This window comes from Enhydra lutris, unplaced genomic scaffold (genome assembly GCF_002288905.1).
Source record: "Enhydra lutris kenyoni isolate GAN:26980312 unplaced genomic scaffold, ASM228890v2 scaffoldscaffold90, whole genome shotgun sequence".
In the NCBI taxonomy this organism is placed as follows: Eukaryota; Metazoa; Chordata; class Mammalia; order Carnivora; family Mustelidae; genus Enhydra; species Enhydra lutris.
In genome coordinates, this window is record NW_019154174.1 from 3,400,525 (window position 1) to 3,421,444 (window position 20,920).

At 52.2% G+C, this 20,920-nt stretch overlaps 1 protein-coding gene across 1 annotated transcript in view; it reads left to right on the forward strand.

Annotated features, from left to right (window-relative positions):
- Positions 1–20,113, forward strand: part of LOC111162333 (heparan sulfate-glucosamine 3-sulfotransferase 4) — a 400,831-nt gene extending 380,718 nt beyond the window's left edge. Inside the window, 1 exon segment of the mRNA XM_022526692.1 lies at positions 18,946–20,113. Coding sequence (XP_022382400.1) covers positions 18,946–19,582 — 637 coding nt within the window. The 3' untranslated portion in view covers positions 19,583–20,113.
- The last annotated feature ends 807 nt before the right edge of the window (positions 20,114–20,920 follow it).

Below are 20,920 nucleotides of genomic sequence, written 5' to 3' on the forward strand. Positions count from 1 at the left end.
GAGGAAGGAACAGACCGAGCCCCGCACTGAGCTCCAGTCCCTGGTCTTCATCCTTGAGTTTCTCCCTGACTCCAGCTCTAGACCTGACCCATCAGTTCAGACTCCAGACCCCGCTCTTCCTCTACTTGACCCTTCCAGAGGCTGGAGATGGGTGATTCCATAGTACACGTGCGTTTTCTTGGTTGAGGTCTCGCCATGTCTAACTGGTTCTGCTTTGGGGGCAAGGGTTGGCATCGACATCTTCAGTGGGCAAGGCTAATAAACCTTTCCCACTTTGTCACCAGCTGGTGGCCAGAAGATGGAAACCTGCGTAGCATCAGATTAAACCTTCTTGCACCTCCCTTGTCCTCCTCTGGCCTCTTGGGGTGCAGGAAGTGGGTGTATATGTGAGTGAAAACGTGAATGTGCATATCCAAGAAGCCCATTCATTTATTCCTTGTTTATTAACCACCTATTACGTACCATGCTCTATGAAAGATAGACAGACAGCCTAAAGAATAAGACACAGTTCTGCCATCATGAGGCTTAATTCCAGCTGGGGAGGTTATCAGCCATCATGTGAACCATGTAAACAAAGTAGATAATTGTAGGTCTTGACCAATGTCAGAAAGTGCAGTGAGGAAAAAGCAGGAGTGAGATAGAAAGTGACTTGGGACTGGCATTATTTTTGGTAGAGTGATCAGGGGAAGCCTCTCTGACAGAGAACTTTTAAGTGCTACGTAGATGTCCCAGCCAGCATCACTGATGGACCAGACCAGTACCATCAGATAGAATGTTACGTGATCCTGGAATATACACTGTCTGCACCTCGAGGGCAGCAGCCACAGGCCTTTCATAGCTACGGAACACTGAGGACTTGCATCTTTAACTTTTTTTTTTAAGCCCAACGTAGGGCCCAAACTCATGACCCCGAGATCAAGACCTAAGCCGAAATCAAGAGTCGGACGCTTAACTGACTGAGCCACCCAGGTGTCCCCAACTTTATTTAGTTTTAATTAATTTCCACTGCAATAGCTACATGGGGCTGGCGGCTTCTGCACTGGACAGCTCAGCACCAGACGCTTAATCCAAGACCTGAATAGTGAGAAGAAGCCCGCTATGCAGGGACTTGGGGAAACAGGAAGAGAGAATGAGGACAGAGCCAATGCAGAAGGGCAGGGATCTGGAGTGCTGGGGATGGAGAGAGGGCCAGCAGTGCTAGGACCTTGAGCAAATGGGAATGAGTTCAGGGACATATCATATAGAGCCTTAGAGACCATAAAGAGGGGAGTAAGTTTTTTGTTTTTTTTTTTAATAGAATGAGAGTTGATCAAAACGATTTCAACAGAGGAAGGATATAACAACAAGGATAAAAATTATAGCTAAAATTTACATAGATTTATGAAGTGGGCTTTATGTTTCATTCCATGCATGATCCTCAGTAGGGTCGATGAAATGTTTTTGTTCTCACTGAAATCTCTGTTTGTAGATGGGGAAACTAAGGCACACAGAGGTTGAATGCTATGCAGTACAGTCTGCAAGGGGCAGAATTAGTATCCGAAGCTGGGCACTTGGTTCCAGAGTCCACTGTCGTCACCACTGTGCCATATTCCTTCCCTCTCGGCCAACATAAGCTTTGGAAAACTCACTCTCACTCAGTGTGGCTGAGAGGCCACACTGTGGGCTCCAGGAACACCGGAGGAATGATGGAAAGGAGAGCTTAAATTTTAAAATACGTTTTAGAAGCGGAGGCAACAGACAGGGCTCCCTAAGGAATTGGGCTGCTGAGGGATGAGTGAGGGGAGGAAGCAGCAGTGACGGCTCCTAGGTTTTGGGCTGAGCAACCGGGGTGGCAGGGTGGGGGTACCCTTTCCTGAGGGGAGGGAGTCTGGGTGGGGGGGCTGACCGGGCTGGTGGCAGATGCTGCCATATGACCTGCTAGGGTGGTCATTGGATGAAATTTGGTGCCTCCTTTCAGGCACATTTTCCTTCCTCCCTTCCTGTATTTTGCCTTTCCTCATTTCCACCTCCGCTCTCTTCTCCTCCTTCGTTCATTCCTTTCTTTGTCCCATCCTCCAGCAAACATTTACTGAGATCGGTTGGATTCTCGGCACTGTGTGAGATACAGGGACACAGCCCACACGAAAGCGCCAAATCACCCTTCTTTGGACCTTGTTCGCTTTTGGCGGACAGACTCTACAGGGTGGGAGAAAATAAACAAAAACGAGATAATTTCAGATAAAAAAAATAAGCCGGATGATGCGAACGAAAGAGGCTGGTGTGAAGGAGAGTACTTTGAGCTGGTGCCTGGGAAGGGGGTTATGCTCAGTGGGTGATGTCTGAGCCAAAACCTGAATAATGAGTCAGTTGTAGGAGCAGCGTGCGTGCGTGTGTGTGTGTGTGTGTGTGTGTGTGTGTGTGTCAGAGAGAGAGAGGGAGAAAGAGACCCTGCAGGGGACTGGTGTGCAGGAATGACTGATAGTGTAAGAATCTGCCCTTCTCATACTAGAATCAATGCATGTTTGTATATATCTTTTTTTAAATATTTTATTTATTTATTTATTTGGGAGAGAGACTGCATGAGCTGGGGGGAGGGGCAAAGGGAGGGGGAGAAGAAGGCTTCCTGCTGGGCAGGGAGCCGGATGTGGGGCTTGATCCCAGGACCCCAGATCATGACCTGAGCCAAAGGCAGATGCCTAACCAGCAGAGCCACTGGGCGCCCGGTTTGTGTATATCTCTCTAGGTGTATGCAGATCTTCTTTCCTATCTATCTGTCATTTCTCCATCTGCTATATGATCAGATTGATTGGTTTGACAATCTGTTTAGTATTTCATGCACCCCAAGCTGTGAAAGTTGGATCTAAATATAGGCACAGTGGGAAGCACTAATTAATTTATGATTGTACTTAACATCATTGAAGCTGGAGATCTTGATGTGGCGCTGCAACTTCAGAGGAGATATCTCAAGGACAACGTGGAAGGCTCTGACCGGGGTGCTTTGGAGAGGAGGCTCTCTGTCTTCCCATCCAGGCCCGGTGCAGGGCAAAGGGGGCTTCTGGGCTGCGTTCTTGCCACCAAGAGGACAAGTTGCCTTCAGCAACCTATCTTAGTCGCAAGCAAGTGCTTTGAGTGTTACCCCGCTAGCTGACCAGGTTCCTCGGATCAGTAGGAAGGAGCATGGATGTGTTATATGCAAAAGCCAAGTTCATTTTAAGGATGCATGCGAGGTAAACAGGAGGTGATCTCATCATCCACACGGGTCCTAGGTGGCATTCTCTGAGAATGTGTAATACACAGGCTTCATGCAGAATCAGCAGCAATTATCAGCACTTGTGTGGGTCTCTGGGTTGTAAGATCAAGCCCTGTGTCAGGCTCAGCGGGGAGTCGGCTTGGGATTCTCCTCCTTTGTCCCTCTCCCCCACTTGTGCTTGCTCTCTCAAATAAATAAATTCATTAAATAAACAAAAGGGCCCTAATCCCATTCATGAGAACCTCGCCCTCATTACTAACGGCCTCCCGAAGGCCACACCCCCAATACCGTGACACTGGCTGGTAGGGATAAGTGCATGAATTTGGGGGGGGGGGGGTCGGGGAATACAGACATTCATTTCTACAGCAGCCTCATAAAGCACCAGCCCTTTTAATCCTCATAAAACAGGCTCTGCGATGGGTCTTACTTATGATCTCCACTGTACAGTGAGGAATTTGAGGTCTTTCAGAGTCTTTTAGAGGCAGGACGGCAGAACCAGACTCCTGGAAGGCAGGTGGCAGGTGCGTCTGCTGCCAGCAGCTTGGGGGACATTCCCTTTGGGGACAGCACCGGGCTCAGGAGTCCCAGCCACAGACTGTCAATTAAGGGGTACTCTAGGCAAGCAGGTGATGATGGGACCTCCAAGGGCTCAGGTGAGAGTCTCGAGAAGCAGGTGGAACAAAGCAAGGGGTGGTCCCAGGAAAGGCAAGACTGGAATGAAAACCTGGCATACGGGTCCCCACCTTCACAGAGAGCAGCGTCTTGGTCACTCTGGGTTGCGGTGGCCCGCACGGCTAGAGGCCGCATAGGGGAGGCATAGCAAGGGGGGCTTGGATCGGCATCAGGATGCCGGTGAGAAGGAAGGAGGCTGGCAGCGTCCCAGAGGCAGGGCTGAGCCAACACACAGCTGAGAGTGCAGGGGGAGGCGGAGAGACTTGGCAGGCAGCCTTCCCGAGAGGACCTCTCTCCTGTCACCGTCTGTTAAAATCGCGAGCACAGGGCCTCAGTGCAGACATGCTGACACCTCCATAATCATCATTTAATTGTGGCACCTGCCCTTTGAAACGCTGAGCCCAAGGAAAGAAAATACAATAAAACAGCTGATGGAGGTTGGTATGTGAGGACCTGCAGTGGGGCGCTTTTGAATGTGTGTGAATAATGTGGCAGAGAGGGGCGCTCTGGGCGGAAACCCCAGGCAGGGGCAGGTGAAGTGTGCTCCAGAAGCTCACGGATTCAAAGTCAGGGAGCATCTCGTCTTAGAACCTCCGGGGCGAGATGGTCCAATAATAAAAGAGAGGGAGCTGGAGGGGCGGCTGTGAGGGAAGGGAGCCGGTGGAAGCCAAGGTTATAGGCAGACAATGGTTTAGACTTTAGAACCATGCCTCCGACCTGTGGGCGTGAGAGTTATTACAAAGGACTTCCCTGTCCCTATAGATGCCACACACGAAGTAGAAACCAGATCAATAAAAATCTCATAAACGCACACGCGCGCGTGCACGCCAAGCTGAATTCATTTTGAAGCATTGCTTTCTATCCTTATGTGTTCTCTAGATCAAACCATTTGAACAAGTTCACTTCCGTCCCATGGTGATCTCATGGGTGCCAAAGACGGGTGGTGGCGCTGGGAAAGTCAGGGACAACAGGGAGAAACAGAAGTGACGCCAACAGCTGGGCGTAAAATGAGGCGTGGCCTCCAAAAGTGGCCAGGGTCTGCCTGGCACTGCGGCTTCCCAAAGTGGTTGGGCACCTCAGGGTGGCAAAGAGAAAAAGAATTCTAGTAATTCACTGGGATATATGCCCAAAAGACCCGGTGGATGCTCTAAGAGTGGGTTGTATCAACGCCTCCTTGAGAGGTGGGTTTCGGTGGCTGCGTCATCATTTATGTAGGGGTGCATCTATTAGGCAACCTACGGTAGTCCTGCAGATAAAGACTTGGGGCAGGGCCTTTGTCTTATGCTGGCTCACCAAACAGATTTGTTCCGCACCCACTGAGTGCTACCTTCACTGGCAGCAAGAAGGGCTAGGTACCGATTCTTTCTACGAGGATGCCTGATACCTTTTCCTGTGAATGAATAGATGTTATTCCCATTGAAAAAAGATGGAACCGGGGATCAAAGACGAGTTTGCTCAGAGCAGGTGTGGTTTCGAGATGGAACCCCGAAGTTAAGCCCTTGGCCACCCCCCTTCCTTCAGGATGAGCATGCACTTTGCGAAGCTTCTGAAGGAGGTGAGGGGGGAGGGTTGGGGTTCAGCGGATCCTCCACCAGTGATTCCCAGCCCGAAACTCATGCACGTCTGAGTTCTCAGAGACAAGGACAGACCTCTTAAACTATTCTTACTATTTCAAAAAAATGCCCACTTCTTCGGGGCAAGATCTTGCTCTTGGTTTTATCTCCCGATTCTAGCACAGTGTCCGGCAACACACAAATGGAGAGTTTTCTTTTGTTTTTTGGCTAAAATTTGTTTCAATACGGTGATCTTGGCTTTTTTCGGTGAAGAAACACTAATTGTGTAAACTCTGATATAGGAAATAGTAAGTTTGTAATTACTTGGATAAGTTGGTTCCAAAACTCAGATCCAGGGAAGAGAAACATCTACAGGATAAGAGGTCAATATGGAAATCCAAGGGAAGGGCGCCTGGATGACTCAGTTGGTTAAGCAACTGCCTTCGGCTCAGGTCATGATCCCGGAGTCACAGGATCGAGTCCTGCATCAGGTTCCCAGCTCCATGGGGAATCTGCCTCTGCCTCTGACCGTCTCCCCTCTCATGCTCTCTCTCTGTCTCTCTCAAATAAATAAATAAAATCTTAAGAAAAAAATCCAAGGGAAGACCTTCAACCCTCTCTGATAGACTGGCATTTCTCCAGCCCCCGCAGAGGCAGTTGGGCACGCCTAGGACACACAGTCTTCTTCCGAGCTCCAGAGAAGTGCTGGGAGCCCTCAGTCTGCCAAGCCAGTTTCTCTTTGGGCTTGATCCAAAAACACGCATGGTGGGACCTTAATAATCCATGTGATCAACTCCCGTCTACTGAGGGAGTGAAAACACCATTGGGTTCATTAAAACACATATACACACAAACTAAAACACATATACACACAAACAAACAAAAAACTGTGGCATCCTCATCTCACTCATAGGGGAGACTGAGAACTCCCTCTGAAAGGCTGTGTGTCAGCCTACTGTCGAACTGGAAATGGCCAAAGGTTCTTCTTTTTTTCGGTTTGGGTTTGTCTTGTGTTGAGTCTCTGGCCCCAAAAGGACTTAGTGCATGTGGTGTCATTAACTTTTGATCTTTTGGGACAAGTGGCACCCCATGTGGGTTTGTCTTGTGTTGAGTCTCTGGCCCCAAAAGGACTTAGTGCATGTGGTGTCATTAACTTTTGATCTTTTGGGACAAGTGGCACCCCATGTGGTTCATGACACTCAGTCCCCGAAGGGAGTAAGGAGCATCTTTTCCCAAGTAATTCTCCTCTCAGAGTGGAACATGTTCTCCTATTCCCTTGCTTCCCCTTTCTGGTTCCTGGTGTCTATGGACATCCTAGACACTCGCCTTATTTATGTGTGATGATGTCATCAGAAACGTGTCCCATAGGACCGTGGGCTGCCTTACAAAATATGTCACAGGTGGCTCTGAATAATGACCAGTAGAGGACTTCTGTTCAGACTCGTCATATGGGTTTCAAGTCCAGTTTAATTTGTATTAGAATAAAAACCTTTCTTGAAACCCAAGGATCAAGGGACGTTTGGTGGTGGTGATTGGCGTCAGGGTGTGAGCGTAGCAATGAATTCCCTGCCTTTTCTTCCAGATGAGTCTCCCAGGGCAAAAACCAAACACAGGATAATTTCTCCATAGGTCACTGTAATTCGTCAATTATTAATATATCGTCCATCCCCATCTGCTTTGAGTCCCATAATCGCAGTCCCAAGGCCCTCAAGTTTAGCAAATGGCCCCAGTCTTGTGACGTCGGGAATATCAAAGCCATTAGGATGAAGTTCCTAAATATTGCTTTCCCTGATCCTACCCATGTCCCACCACCTCTTAAGATCTTATCAACTGTTATGCTGGCATTCTCTCTGGGTAAGAATGCCTACTGGACCTTCATTTCGCCACTCGAGGTTGATATCCTATCCCCTGCTCCAGGCTCTAGCTCCACACTGGACCGTCCTCTCCTTATCGTATTTAAGAGTGGTGAGGACCACAGGCTCTGCTGGGTTTCAGATCCCAACCCTGCCACAGAGGAGCTGTGTGATCTTGGTGAAGGCACAGAACTTTTCTGGGCCTCAGTTGGTTCATTAAGAACATGGGGAATAAGGGGTATCTCCCCTCTCTTCCTGCTTCAGTATTGCTTATGCTCTTATTGCCTCCCTGACAAAAGACCATCCTGAACCTTCTAATCCTAGAATAGCTGCACCTGCCTGGCCCAAACTTGAAAACAACAAAAATGCCTAAGACCTGGGTTTGCTCCCCCCACCCCCAACAATGTGGCCATGTGTCATTTAAAACTTTCCCCATTTTTTTTTTCCTGGTTACTTAAATTCTTTGTGTATCTTCAAACCCCAAACCCCCCTTCCTTCTTCTCTTTCTCCTCCTTCCTCCCTCCTTCCTTCCTTCTTGTCTTTATTTCTGCCCTCCCTTCTGATCTCCTGCATTCCTTGCTACTTCTCTTCCTCCTCCCTTCCTCTCTTCCGCCCACACCTTCCTGTCTCCTCCTCCCCAACCCCTGTGGGCCTGCGGGAATGCGGCCAAGACTTGGTGGGTTTCTCTTGGTTTGGAAGGAGACATCTGCCTACAACCGAGATGTCCCACCTGAACAACAGACCAAACTTGGGCTATCGAGACCTTTCCTTCAAAGAACTTCCCATCAGTCCACGGAGGGCAGGTCCCAGGCCGGCTTAGTCATCAGTGTATACCCATCACCTAGTGCATAACAAGCACCAATAAATACCCGATAGGATTAACGAGAGGACTGATACTGACATAGCCCTTTTTCATGGTCAGGTCCAGAGAGAAAATCCCTGTCCTAAATTCATTCAGCAAGCTAGTTGGTAAGTCTGAGCTGTAACTCAACATCCCTTTCTGGGCTTCAACTTGGCTGAAAGGCGTATAGCCCCAGGGCAGCCTGCTTTTCTTGGGTCTTTATTTAAGACTGGTAGTTTCCACGTGGTTTGAATATCCGCTTTCCGAGATTTCCAGGATTCCTGAATCCGGGCTTAAAAAGCACAGTGGACTTGCCAAGAGAACTGGGCAGTGCATAGTCTTGCCTGTGTGTCCTTGGACAGGGTTCACGGTCACCCCGGCTCTCCAGGTCCACACCTCTCTAGCGGGCTCCGTGAATCCTATAGTGTTTGTGAGTTTTAAGCAGGAGAACGTGGGGAAGCACCTGGTTTGGGGCTTGGCAAGCAGTGGGAGTTCGATTGACTTCCTAAGTGAGTTCTTCCCTCAATGCGGAGGAAGTAGCCCTACCTTATGCCCTTGCTCTAACCACCGTTCTCTTGGGTTACAGTTCATCAGGAGGGCTCAGAAAATATTGCTAATTTATACACCATTTGTTCCCCAGGAAAATGCATTTGGGAAAATGGGAGCTGCCCACATACCTCCAATTCAGGCAAGCCAAAGGCAAGCTTTGCCACTGACCCTTCCAGAGAGAATGGGCACTTTATATCTAACACGGGTGATTGCTTTCTCCCTCGGCGTTCATGATGGTATCCATTTGCTTCAATTGAGGAGTCCCCAGAGAGAGATATCGCAAATTGAACGATGTAGCTTGATCTGGCAAGAATTTCTGGGGATTCTGGCCTGGGTTTCTGTAACTCCCAGTGGTAAGTCAGTGACAGCCCATCTTTACAACATAACATAACGAGGCTCAGTTTAACATTCAGCTTTGCCACCCAAGTGACCTTGGGCCAGTCCCGTAACCTTGCCTAGTCTCTCTAGTTGCGTTCAACATTGTCAGGCAACTGCAAGGAGGTCAGGCTCTCTGTGGTGCAAGACAGATCTGGGATGGAATTTCAACGCCACTTTTGTGACTTTGGGCAAACAAATCCATTTCACTGGGCCTCAGTTTCTGGATCTCTAGAATGGGAAGAACAGGAGCGTCGTCTTAAGAGAGGTGTTGAAATGTTCACAGCTAACGTGTTGAGAACCTTCTCCATATAAGGGACTCTGTTCGATATTAACTTACTTCATCTTCACAAAATCCCTCTGAGATGGATCTCAGTAGTGCGATGCCTGTTTTCCAGATGACGAGACTGAGACGCAGATCACCCGGGTTAAGTCATTCACCCAGGGTCACACAGCTAATAAGTAAGTGGATCCAGACTCGGAGAGTCTGGAGTCTGTGTGCTTAACCAGTGAGGCTGGAGAGTCCAGTGACTTGAAAGTGCTTAGAGAAGTGGGTCCGGCATCAGACTTTGGCTTCAGACCACAAAGCACACCCGGGAGCGAGCCCTCCATGACTGGTATGTGGTAACTTTGGTTAGCGGTGTCTCTGGAGAGGTCCCCAGGCGCTGACCTGCGGTCACACCGGGCTTGTGCTCTGCAAAGCAGCCCCCGCCTCCAGCAAGAGTGGGGTGGGGAGGGCGAGCACGTTGGATGGTGGCTTATAAACACTGGGGGCTCTGAGAGCAGATGTGTGATCTCGCAGAACGCTTCTCGCTTTAGGACTGTGTGTTGACGTTGATGTCACGGCTGCTCTGAGCACCCCAGATACTGTTAACGAGCTGTTCCAAGCCCAGATGCGGTGTTTTCTCACCATATGGTCCACACGGCAGTGCATGGTCTTTCAGGCAAGGATGGCACAGAACGCACTCACGCTGAGCCCTCCACGCGTGGAAAACCTACTTAGAGGGGCCATGCCCTCTGAGCTGTGCCCCAGTGCTCCTCACATCCAGGGATCAGGCTTTCCTGATCCATTCATGGATTCATCCGTGGACCCCAGACAGGGAGGGCGCAGCTGCCGTATGTGGCGGGCCCTGGGTTAGACCTGAGGGATATGGGGATGAACAGAACGTTGTCTGCAGCTTTGAGGGACTGAGACTTAGCCGTGAAGGGCTGGGGGACAAATCCTGTTATGACGGTGTGCTAAGGTCTATGACACAGGTAGTTAGCAAGGACTACAGGAATGAAAAGGAATTTGGGAAGGAAGGAAGGAAGGACGAACGGATGGACGGACTATAACTGGTGTGGAATCCGTTTTGGGAAGGGGGATGGCTACTCCCCGGAGCCAGAACAGATTGCTCATACCATCAATGAGATGGTCTCACCGTGTGTGCCCCAGTGCTAGACACCTCTGCTCCCCTCTGCCTTCCCCAGCACCCCCCTCTCACTCCCTTTTGCACTGAGCACTGAGGGGGGCACACACTGGCCATCTCCTCCGAGATGCTTCAGGTAGAGATTAGCGGTCCCTTACATGTCTTGACAGACTGTAGCAATTAGCCAGAGTGAAGGAGATGAATGTGAAAGGTGCCCATCATAAAGACCAACGCTGGTCTGAGAGGTCTGAGAAGAGAAGTGAACGGCAGAGAACAAATGAGAAGAAAAATCTAGCAGCTGCTGTGGCACTAAAGGAAAAAAAAAAAAAACAAAAAAAAACATGAAATAAACAACCGTGTGTGTGAAACTGAAAAATCTGGATAGGGCCCTGTAAAAGCACCTATCTTCAGGTAATTCTGGCATCAGTATTTGCTTAATATTTTCATAATGCGGCATGAGTTTCATACTAAGAGACTGTATCTCTCCAGCTGAAACAGAAGTGGGACATGAGCATGTTCCTTGAACTCGGGCTGAATTCGTCCGTCAGCAGCCTCCAGGTCAGGAAGTGTGGTTGGTGATACGGGCGTGAACGAGAACACCCCTTATCCCTCGACCCGTTCTTTCTTCCGGTTGTTCAGTTTTGTGCCATGTGGTCAAATAGGAGTATTTTTTCCTTGTTTTTCTCTGAGCATTGCCATGCCGAAGGTCTTGTAGACCCGGTGTAGGTTTTAGAGACTCTGGCGTTCACCGGGTACTCTGCTAAGTGGTTTACCTGTACTACAGCATCTGATCTTCGTGATAATCCCAGAAGGGAGGGACTCGGCTTACCCCTGTTTTTTTTGAGATGAGAAACCTAGGGCTCCTTGTGGGGTAAGGACGCGTCCTAGAGGGCTTCCAGACTTCAGAGTAAATTCAGATTGTGTCAACTTTCTGTGGCGGGGGTAGTCAGGAAGTCTTCAGTCCTGCACATCTGACCCCGAAAGGCTCTGCATTCCTGAGCCCTGCCCCTCCAAATGAGACGGTTCAAATCTGGTGAGAGCCAAACAGGCACACAGAGATGCTCAGACCACTTGGGAGAGTATGTGAGTCCAAGATGGGCATGACTATGGCTGGGGCGATCGCTTTGATTGGAAGACTTCTGGCCGTCCAGCCATTACACGACAACCACAGCCGACTCTCTGTGAAGCTCTCTACCAGGCAGATTCCTCTCGCCTAATAAGAGTGCTTGCCAAGAAGGCTCAAAACCCAGTAGAAATTAATTATTGCCAGAGCATGTGAATTAGAGATAGAAGAAAAGTCATTCTTTCTCCACACACGCGATAGTAAATAAATTTAATTATGGTGGGGGAAGCTAAGGGATCTTCGTCTGTATTAAGTTTTATTAGCTGAGACATTTAAAAGCATGTCATCACAACAAAGGGTCTTGTGTAATCCTAAATGGACCACTTTGGTGCAGGGCTCAGAAGTGCACAGATTTAATGGAGCACATGGTGGCAGATGGCCGCTGTAGCAACAGGTACCACACGTTTATCGGCAATTAACTTCGGTCTACCTATGCCTGTAGCAAGATGACTGTATCCTAGGATCCCCAGCCTCTTTTATCACTGATAGGCCTGCCACATTGGGACTGGGGGGCAACAGCATCAAAATCCCTTTAATGACTTGAGGCTCCCAGACGGGACCGAGGCCACTTTGAAGGGGACACAGATGGAGGGGTAGGTGTGGGGATGCATGCTGGGGAAGGACACCGAGAGACGTGGTGTGGGATCGGCCACAGGCACCCTGGGCAAACTCGGGAGGAGCTGTTACAGAACGTGGACCGGATCTGGGCCAAAAAAAACGAGTGACACACGGAGACCTTAGAGGACCAGAGGTTTATTTCACACTAGCGGGTCCAGAAGAGCGTAATCTCTCGGTCTGAGCCCCGAGCACAGGCAAGGGGGGTATTTGATACATGTTTCCTTCCCTGACGGCTGGGCCGCTGAGGCCAGGGGAAGTCTGCAACGGTCCTGGGGCCGGGACTGGGATTCCCCTGCTGGATGGGCCAGCCGCCTCAGAACACAGATTTTCCTTTTCACTCCCCGCTTTGATGCCGCTTTAAACACCTGGTTGAGAGGGCGTCATCTATATTGTTTACGGGGCGGTAGGGCGTGAGGAGCAACGGGAGTCTGACCTTGGCAGTTTGCGCAGCGATGAACCTGGTGAGGGCATTGGGAACACAAGGACCAAATGCCGCTGTGAGGAGGAGCGGGAGGAGGGGGCCGGACCATTCCGCAGAGTCGCCTGCTGGAGTGCCTCCCTTCCCGGGATCTACTCCTTCCTGCACCTGGGTCGGAGTTTCGGGGACCACCCCCGCCTCATGCGCACAGAAACCACATTTCTCCTGCAGGAGGAGGCCGGGCGCCCCTGCGCGGTTGGAGGACCCCTGAGGCCGGCGGAGCGAGCTCCGCTGCGGCCCGGGCTGAGCGAGGCCGGGAATCGCCCTGAGCTGTTGAGCCGCCCCTGGTACGGAACCCCGACGTTTCCCGGCCGGTGGCGCCCAGGCCGGCTCCCGACACGGCCGGCAGGCGCACGAGAAGGGGAATGGCCGTGGGGGAGCGTCGGGGCGGCCAGAGGTTTCCAGAGACGTGGAGTGTGGCTCCGGGGAGGACTGAGCGATCCGGCAGGAGACGGACAGGCGAGCGCGATGGATTGGGTGGGGTGTCCGCCCCCCGCCGCCGGGGCAGGCAGGCTGAAGGCGGCGAGGAGGAGGAACGACACACCCGGGAGCAGAAGACCGGGCCTGGCCGGGGTCGGCAAAACCGTAGTGAAATGCGCTTAGGAGTAGACCGTGGACGGCCAGCAAAAGTGGGGGCCACGACCGTAGTTGGAGGGCGCCATGGTGGCTCGTCCGACACCTGGGGACAAGTAAGGGCAGGAAACACCCTAGGGTCACCCGATCAACAACAACATGGCAAGTCTCTGGGGGAAAGCCCCGCCAGAAGGGGCGGCAGTGTACAGTCCGACCCCAGGAGGTGGAAACCCGGGACCAGGCGCGCAGGTGTCCGTCCGCCGGTGGGGTCTCGCCAGGGGCGAAGCCGCAGCGGGTCTGGGGGGTCTGGCCAGACCTTCCAGTGGTGTGGCTTCTCGTCCGTGTGATGGGCTTTTCCACTCTGGAGTGGTGGACCCCGGGGATGACACCAGAGACCTTAAAGGCAGAAGGTGTGGTTAGAACCACAGAGTGAGGCGCTGTCCACTGTGGTCGGAGGGGGTCCCTTTTCGCGTCTCTGACCCGGACTGAGTCTCCGGCCTGGAAGGGGGTGCACTGGGACACTAAGATTGGGGCATCTCAGTGGTGCACCGTTGTCATTTATTTGGGGTGGCCCCAGGACCTGAAGTTGTCTTTTTCTCTTTATCCCCAATCTGATGTGACTTTTCTGGAAGGTGCCCCAGATACGGGGGAGGCTGTCCACACACGAGTTTGGAAGTAGAGTAACCGAGTGTCCCAGGGTGCCGCGGGCCCGCAGGAGGCCAGGCAGAGACCGGCCATGGGATCCTGCAGGATTGCTAACGTCCTCTGGAAGTCAGACAGCCCCGAGGAGCTTCTGTTCTCTTCTTTGTTCGGATAGCTTTTCCTGCAGCGGTAAGGAGGCCCCTCTCCCTGTACACGGCCCCCTGGACAGGCCCAGGAGCAAAGGCGTGGTGGGCGTCAGTGTGGACGCTGACCCGCTGGCCTTCACTGCGGGGGCGGGCTCAGAGGAAGGCGCGGAGTGCAGCCCGCTGTGCTGACCGTCCAGCTGCGAATGCCTTCACCTCTAGGACGTCCGTGGTCGTGGTCACGGCACAGCCCGCTTCTTGGGCACCTTGCTGTGAGCAACTGCCGCCGTCGCTGAACTGCGTGAGCTCTGGAATCTTCACGGCTCGATCCCATGATCTGGACGCTCGCGTAGACTTCACCAGTTACTCGGAGCAGTTGTGCTCTGGTCCACCCCCCTCTTCCGTGGGGAGAAAGGTTGCTGGGTTTAATGTCCTCACTGACTCAAGGGTGACCCGTGGGTTCTCGCAGAGGAGCCCTTGGTACTGTGCAGGCCGAGAGCTGGGCAGGAAGCGGTGCCCCTGTGTTCGTGAGGGTCCAACTGCAGGAGGGAGGTTGAGGTTAAGTTCTTCCCCCAGGCGAGCTTGTCTGCCTCCCGAGTAGGCCTGTGGCTGCTAGCGCCCTGTGGCACGGGGGCCATCGTGCCGCTGCGGGGTCCAGTCGGTTTCACAGATACGTAACTGGCCGGCGTCAGGGCCCAGCAGTCTGGTTGAGTAAGCACGCGCTGCTTTATCATGTGCAAAGAGATTGGAGGATTTTTGGATGTTTGGGAGGCCCAGGGCTGGAGCCCGCCCCAGGACAGCCTTCATCTCTGTGAGGGCAGCTTCTACTTTCTCATTCCGGGCAGGGGGTTCTCGATTTAGTCCCCCTAAGAGATTATAGACAGGTCCTGCTATTGCTGAGAACCCCAGAATCCAGATGTGGCACAGTCCTGTAGCCCCGCAGGAATTCTCGTAGGCCCCTTTTCTTCTGTGGCTGTGGCAAGGAGATGATGACTTTTTTCTCTCTTGACCTAGGTTTTTCCCCCACTTGGGTAAGGAGGAAACCAAGATAATGGACCTGTTGGTGGCAGATTAGTGTCTTCTTCCATGAGTCTCAGTATCCCGAGTCTGACAGGAGCTCTCAGAGGGCCTTTGCACCTTTTATGCTGTCTTCTTGTGTGTCACTGGCGAGGAGGAGGTCGTCCACATCCTGGAGGAGGTGCATGGATTTGGGGCCGCTGGGTGCAGGGAGACAGCTACCTTGTTGATGGCCCGCAGGTCTTGGGCTGGTCGATGTCCCCTCCTGGCTTCATAACTGGCATAACGGGGGTATTCCTGGCCGACTGGCACTCGATCGGGGTACCTGCTCCTTTAAGTCTGGCCAGATGTCCTTGAATGCCAGACTTAGCTTTTGGTCAGAAGGGGTATTGCCTTTGCCTCTGGGGTAGGGCCCCCGGGATCAGTTAGCAATGACAGGGGCCGATTCTGGGCGAGTCCAGGTGTGTTGTCACTGTAGGTGAACCCGAACTCGTGCAGCCACTTGGCTGGGCCTGGGCGCGGAGTAGCCTCCGTTTTTTCTTGGTGTGGTAATCGCTAGTACCAGAGACCCTGTCTCCTTGTGCCCTGGGTTTAATCGGAGGCTGGTGTGCCCAGTGGGCTCAAACTTTATCTGAGCCCCAAGCCTGGAGAGTTTATCTCAGCCCAGGAGGAGGGTGGGCAGTCAGGTAGATAATGGAATTCAGGTCGGACCTTGTGGCCCCCGAATTTACACTGACGAGCCTGGCCCAAGGGCTGTTGTATCACCCACGTTCCCAGTGGCCCCAAGGATGGTTGCAGTCCTTTTGCTGAAAGGGGCCACTGGGGAGGTGACAACAGAGTGCTCGGCCCCCGTATGAACCGTGAAAGTCACTGGTTGGCCCCCTATTTTTATTCTGACCGTGGGCTGACAGGGGCTGAGAACAGGGAGGCTCAGTTCCCCCTCAGTCTTCCCCAAGGCCTATAAGGTCCCCTTGTCTTTACCAGAGAGGCACATTGATCCCTGGCAAAAGGGGGGGGTCTGGCTTTTCCCCCTTTCAGTGGTTGGGGCCTCTCCGCCTTACAGACCTGCCAACGGGGCCACTCTGAAATCCCTTTCCCAGAGTGAACAGGTGGGCTCATGTGTCCAGCTGAGGGGGTCAGTGGTGGAGAAAGGTTGATGATACAGCATGGAATGGTCGGGCTGGACTGTCCTGTCTTTACTGTGCCTCTCAGGGTCTCGCTTCTCTTGTACCAGCATTTGGAGGGTGCTTGGCCCGGCTGCTAGTCCCAGAAAAAGTGGACCCTCTGGGCCTGGGGCGTAGGGAGACCAATGGCAATGGAGTGTCTGGAACTGGAGGGGGCCCCGTGTAGAAAGCCTTCGGGGTGCGTACGGACGGGGCAGGACCCGTTTGGCCTGGGGATCTCCGGCTAGGATCTGTGGAGACGGGGACCTCTGTCAGTCTCTCTGGGCCGCTTGGATGAGGCCGTTAAGACCCGGGCCTGTCCCTGCCCTGTTGCAAGCACATCGCACCCAGGGGGGAGGGTCTGGGCAATTCCTAGCCAGGGGTCAATGGGCACAAACTGCTCGGGGTGTCCTGGTTCTCCTCTTACAACTTGTCACACCCGACGAACCGTTGGGACATCCAGTGTCCCTTCTGAAGGCCAGCCGACATTAAAGGTGACCCTTCTAACTCACGTAGGGTTCTCAGTTTGCTGGATGCATCTTAACTGCATAGTCTTCTGAAAACCCCTTCCTGAAATGTTGACCATACAGTCTAGGACCCTAGGTTTCTCTGCCCTGATCCCATCGTGATGTCCTGGTATGTGGTGGCGCAGAGACAGAGGGTGGCTGCCCCTGCTGAGGACAGACCGGTCAGATGCCTGCCTGTCTGCCCTCCTTGGGGGCCTCTTGGCCATAGCGAGTCCGTAGAAACTGCAGACTGGCACCCCAAAGGGCTCGCCATAAACCCTGTGAGGTCACCAGGGAAACAGGCCGGGGCCCACTCAGACTCCGTAGTCTCAAGACCGTGGAGCCACAGAATCAGCCCCTCTGACAATCCGGGTCATACTGCACGTTCCCTCACGCAGTCACACCGAAGTTATTACAGTCCCCACCCCCACCCACTCCCCGGGGGGGCCGTGACCTGTGGAATTCCTTTCAGAAGTTCCTTTCTGTCCTCCCTTTTGGGGATTTCTGACCTGAGGGACCTCCTTCCCTGGGAAGTCCTGCCTGTGAGACCTTGGAGGTCTCCTGGAGGTGATCAGTCTCCCCTCCCACCCGGATGCGTGGGCCTGACCGGTCCTGGGGCCCCAGGCCTTACTGGAATCGGACGTCGGGACCAGGTCCTCCCCTGCCAAGTCTCCTTGAGTCCACTGGAAACAGTGGATCGGGGCCCGTCCGAGGCGACCAGGTGGGAGACTCCCGAAGATAAGACAGGCCATGCCTTTTCCATTACGACCCCTCGTTCCATCATTGTCATTGACCCCAAACCAGTGGCAACAATGGGCCAGTGCAGTTGGATTTCCCAGTCAGGGAGCCAAATGTTACGGAACGCGGACCTGATCCGGGCCAAAAAACCGGAGCGGCCTTGGAGACCTTGGAAGACCGGAGGTTTATTTCATGCTCGCGGGCCCAGAAGAGAGTAATCTCTCAGGGTCTGAGCCCCGAGCACCGGCAGGGGGGGTATCGTGTACATTTTTACTTCCATCTCTGCTACTCTTGTGGCCGCGGCCAGCAGGGCAGGGGAAAGTCTGCAGTGGCCCTGGGGCCGGGACTGGGATTCCCCTGCTGGATCGGTCGGTCGGCCACCTCAGAACACAGATTTTCCTTATCAGAGCAAGGCCAAGAAGAATCCATTTCTAGAACCAGACCCAGGCTAGATGCGTTCACACTGTATGTCGTTTTTGTTCTGAACTTGCTTTAGGATTTTACAGAGGAGAATAGGGGGACGTGATTGAACTTGTTCGGGTCATGAAGCTTGTCTGGTTCCTGTCTCTGGGCTTCTTTCCTTCACTTGCACAGCGATGGCCTTTGGACCAGGTCAAGGCTCAGCATATGTTTTCCTAAAGGGCCAGCGAGTAAATACACTTGCTTCTGTGTGTCTTCAAGCCCCTGTTGCCGCTACTCAGCTGTGCTGTTGTCACACAGAAGCGACCAGGGACAGTATATCAAAGAAGGAGTGTGGCTGTGTTCCAGGGAAGGTTTATTTATGGGCATGGAAATTTGAATTTCTTATAATTTTCATGCATCACAAAATGTTATTATTATGTTGGGTTTTTTTCCCATCCGTTTAGAGATTAAAAATCAGTCTTAGCGGCAAGCCATACCAAAAGAAAAAAAAGAGAGAGAGAGAGGCAGGGAGTAGTTGGCCAACCCCTGGTCTAGATAATCTTTGAGTTCTTGGGGCTCTCAAACATTGTCCAGAAGCCGCTACGACAGTAGTAATACCCTTGACTTATTAAGCTCTTGCACGTGCCCAATTCTGTGCTAAATGCTTTACAAGTGTTATCTCCCTTAATCCTCATTCTACAGTGTGAAGTAAGTACCATCATTCCCCTGCTTCAGAGAGGACACCAAACTAATACATGGGGGAATTAAGAGTATATTTCGGTTGAATGTAACTAGAAAGAGACAGGGCAGCAGGGCAGCAATCGAAACCCAGGTGTACGAGGTTCCCAAGAATGAAGGCGGAAGCCTTCTGCTGCCTTTCCTGATAATACCATAATCAGAGCCTTAGTGGGACATAGAGTTAGAAAGAATCCTTGGGATTTATCACTGAATTTTCTTTTGTAGCTGCCCACGAGGCTCTTTCTGTCCCACATTGTGCGTGAACAGTTAAAGCAGTTCTGGATAGGAATGACCACTCTCTTTCCTTTCCCTCCCTCTTCCAGAAATGTGATGCCTAAGACTCTGGACGGGCAGGTAACCATGGAGAAGACACCGAGTTACTTTGTGACCAACGAGGCCCCCAAGCGCATCCACGCCATGGCCAAGGACATCAAACTGATCGTGGTGGTGAGGAACCCCGTGACCAGGGCCATCTCGGACTACACCCAGACGCTGTCAAAGAAACCCGAGATCCCCACCTTCGAGGTGCTAGCCTTCAAAAACCGGACCCTAGGGCTAATCGACGCCTCCTGGAGTGCCATTCGGATAGGGATCTACGCTCTGCACCTGGAAAACTGGCTCCAGTATTTCCCGCTCTCCCAAATCCTCTTTGTCAGCGGAGAGCGACTCATAGTGGACCCTGCTGGGGAGATGGCCAAAGTCCAGGATTTTCTAGGCCTCAAGCGTGTCGTGACTGAAAAACATTTCTATTTCAACAAAACCAAGGGGTTCCCTTGTCTAAAGAAGCCAGAGGACAGCAGTGCCCCAAGATGCTTAGGCAAGAGCAAAGGTCGGACTCATCCACGCATCGACCCCGATGTGATCCACAGACTGCAGAAATTCTACAAACCCTTCAACATGATGTTTTACCAAATGACTGGTCAAGATTTCCAGTGGGAACGGGAAGAGGGTGACAAATGAGGTTAGAGAAGCAGAGGGAAGGCTAGCTAGTAGTCAAGGAGGCTTCTTCCCTGAGTCCTGAAATCCCCCTGCTGGGGTCTGTAGCCTCAGCCTCACTGGAGTGCCAAGTAGATCCCCGCCCCCTTTGGCCACCCAGGATCACTTCCAATGCTATAGGCTTAGGCAAAGGGATGGATCCCATGGCATCCTCGTGGAGGCACTAGGGCAGCGGCATCTGGTTGACCAGATGGCCACCAGGAGCCATGGTTAATTCTTGTCTTCTGCTAATTCTGAAGACAGGTTAAGTAGCCGTGAAGGTCAGAGACCATGCCGGGAATGTTTCTTTAAGTGATTAAAAAAAGAAAGAAAGAAAAGAGGAAGGAAGGTCTACTTTGGCCACTGTAGGAGCCCAAGTCCTAGCCCTGCCTTTGGCACAGCCCTCTTCTGCACAAACCTTCGCTTTGGCCTCTCTCCAGAATGCTACTTGTGGCTGAGTGCTCCAGGACTCCTAGGGAGCAAGGTCCTTTTTCTCTGAGGTGTCTCTAGCCTCCTCCTTCAAGGTCTCATCCCACAACCCTTTGACATCCCTCCTCCTCCCCTTATGAAGGCAGAGGCATGCACGGTCCTCACCAGAAAACAAAACAAAAAACACAAAGATAAAAGCTGACACCCTTAGAAGCCTTCTTTCCAAGAGCCCTCCAAGGAGGGTCCTGGGCTGTGGTGAAGCTTGGCATAGGCCCTCATGATAGAATCAGGCCTACGTGCCTGTCCTTGGGGCCACGTGATTGCCTTTGAGTTCTGAGCCCTGTGGTTGGTAGAGATAAATGTTATTTCTGGGGGTGAAAATGAAGAACAGATCTTTCGATGGGAGGTCTCCATCTGTGACGACCCTCAACACCACAGCTCCGAGGAAGGCTCTTGGGGTGGGCTCTGTCCCTTGTGGTCCTGAGAGGCGCAAGGACCAGAGAGTTGGCATGTCTTCCGTTATGGGCAATCCTGAGCAACACAACCAACAGGGGATCTTGTTTGTCCCGCCGTGTCCCCCTCATGGTCATCTGATGCTTCCCTTACTCTCTTCAGAGATGGCACAATGGGGCAGTGACAGTGTCGACCCCATCCATGGCCGGTGTTCACATCCAGCCTGCAGATGCGGGGGAGGGCAAGGGCTGTCTGCGGACACCCCCATTAAGGGCTGCTGAACCAAGTGTCCCTTCCCATTACTTTGATTTGATTAAAAGGCCGCCTTTGACACCAAGCGCTTGTTCACAGATCTCCAAAACCAGGAACTGTTCTAGTAAATTTGGAAATATGTATGAGTGGGGGGAGCTAAGTCTGTTCACCTGTTATTAAACTCATTTT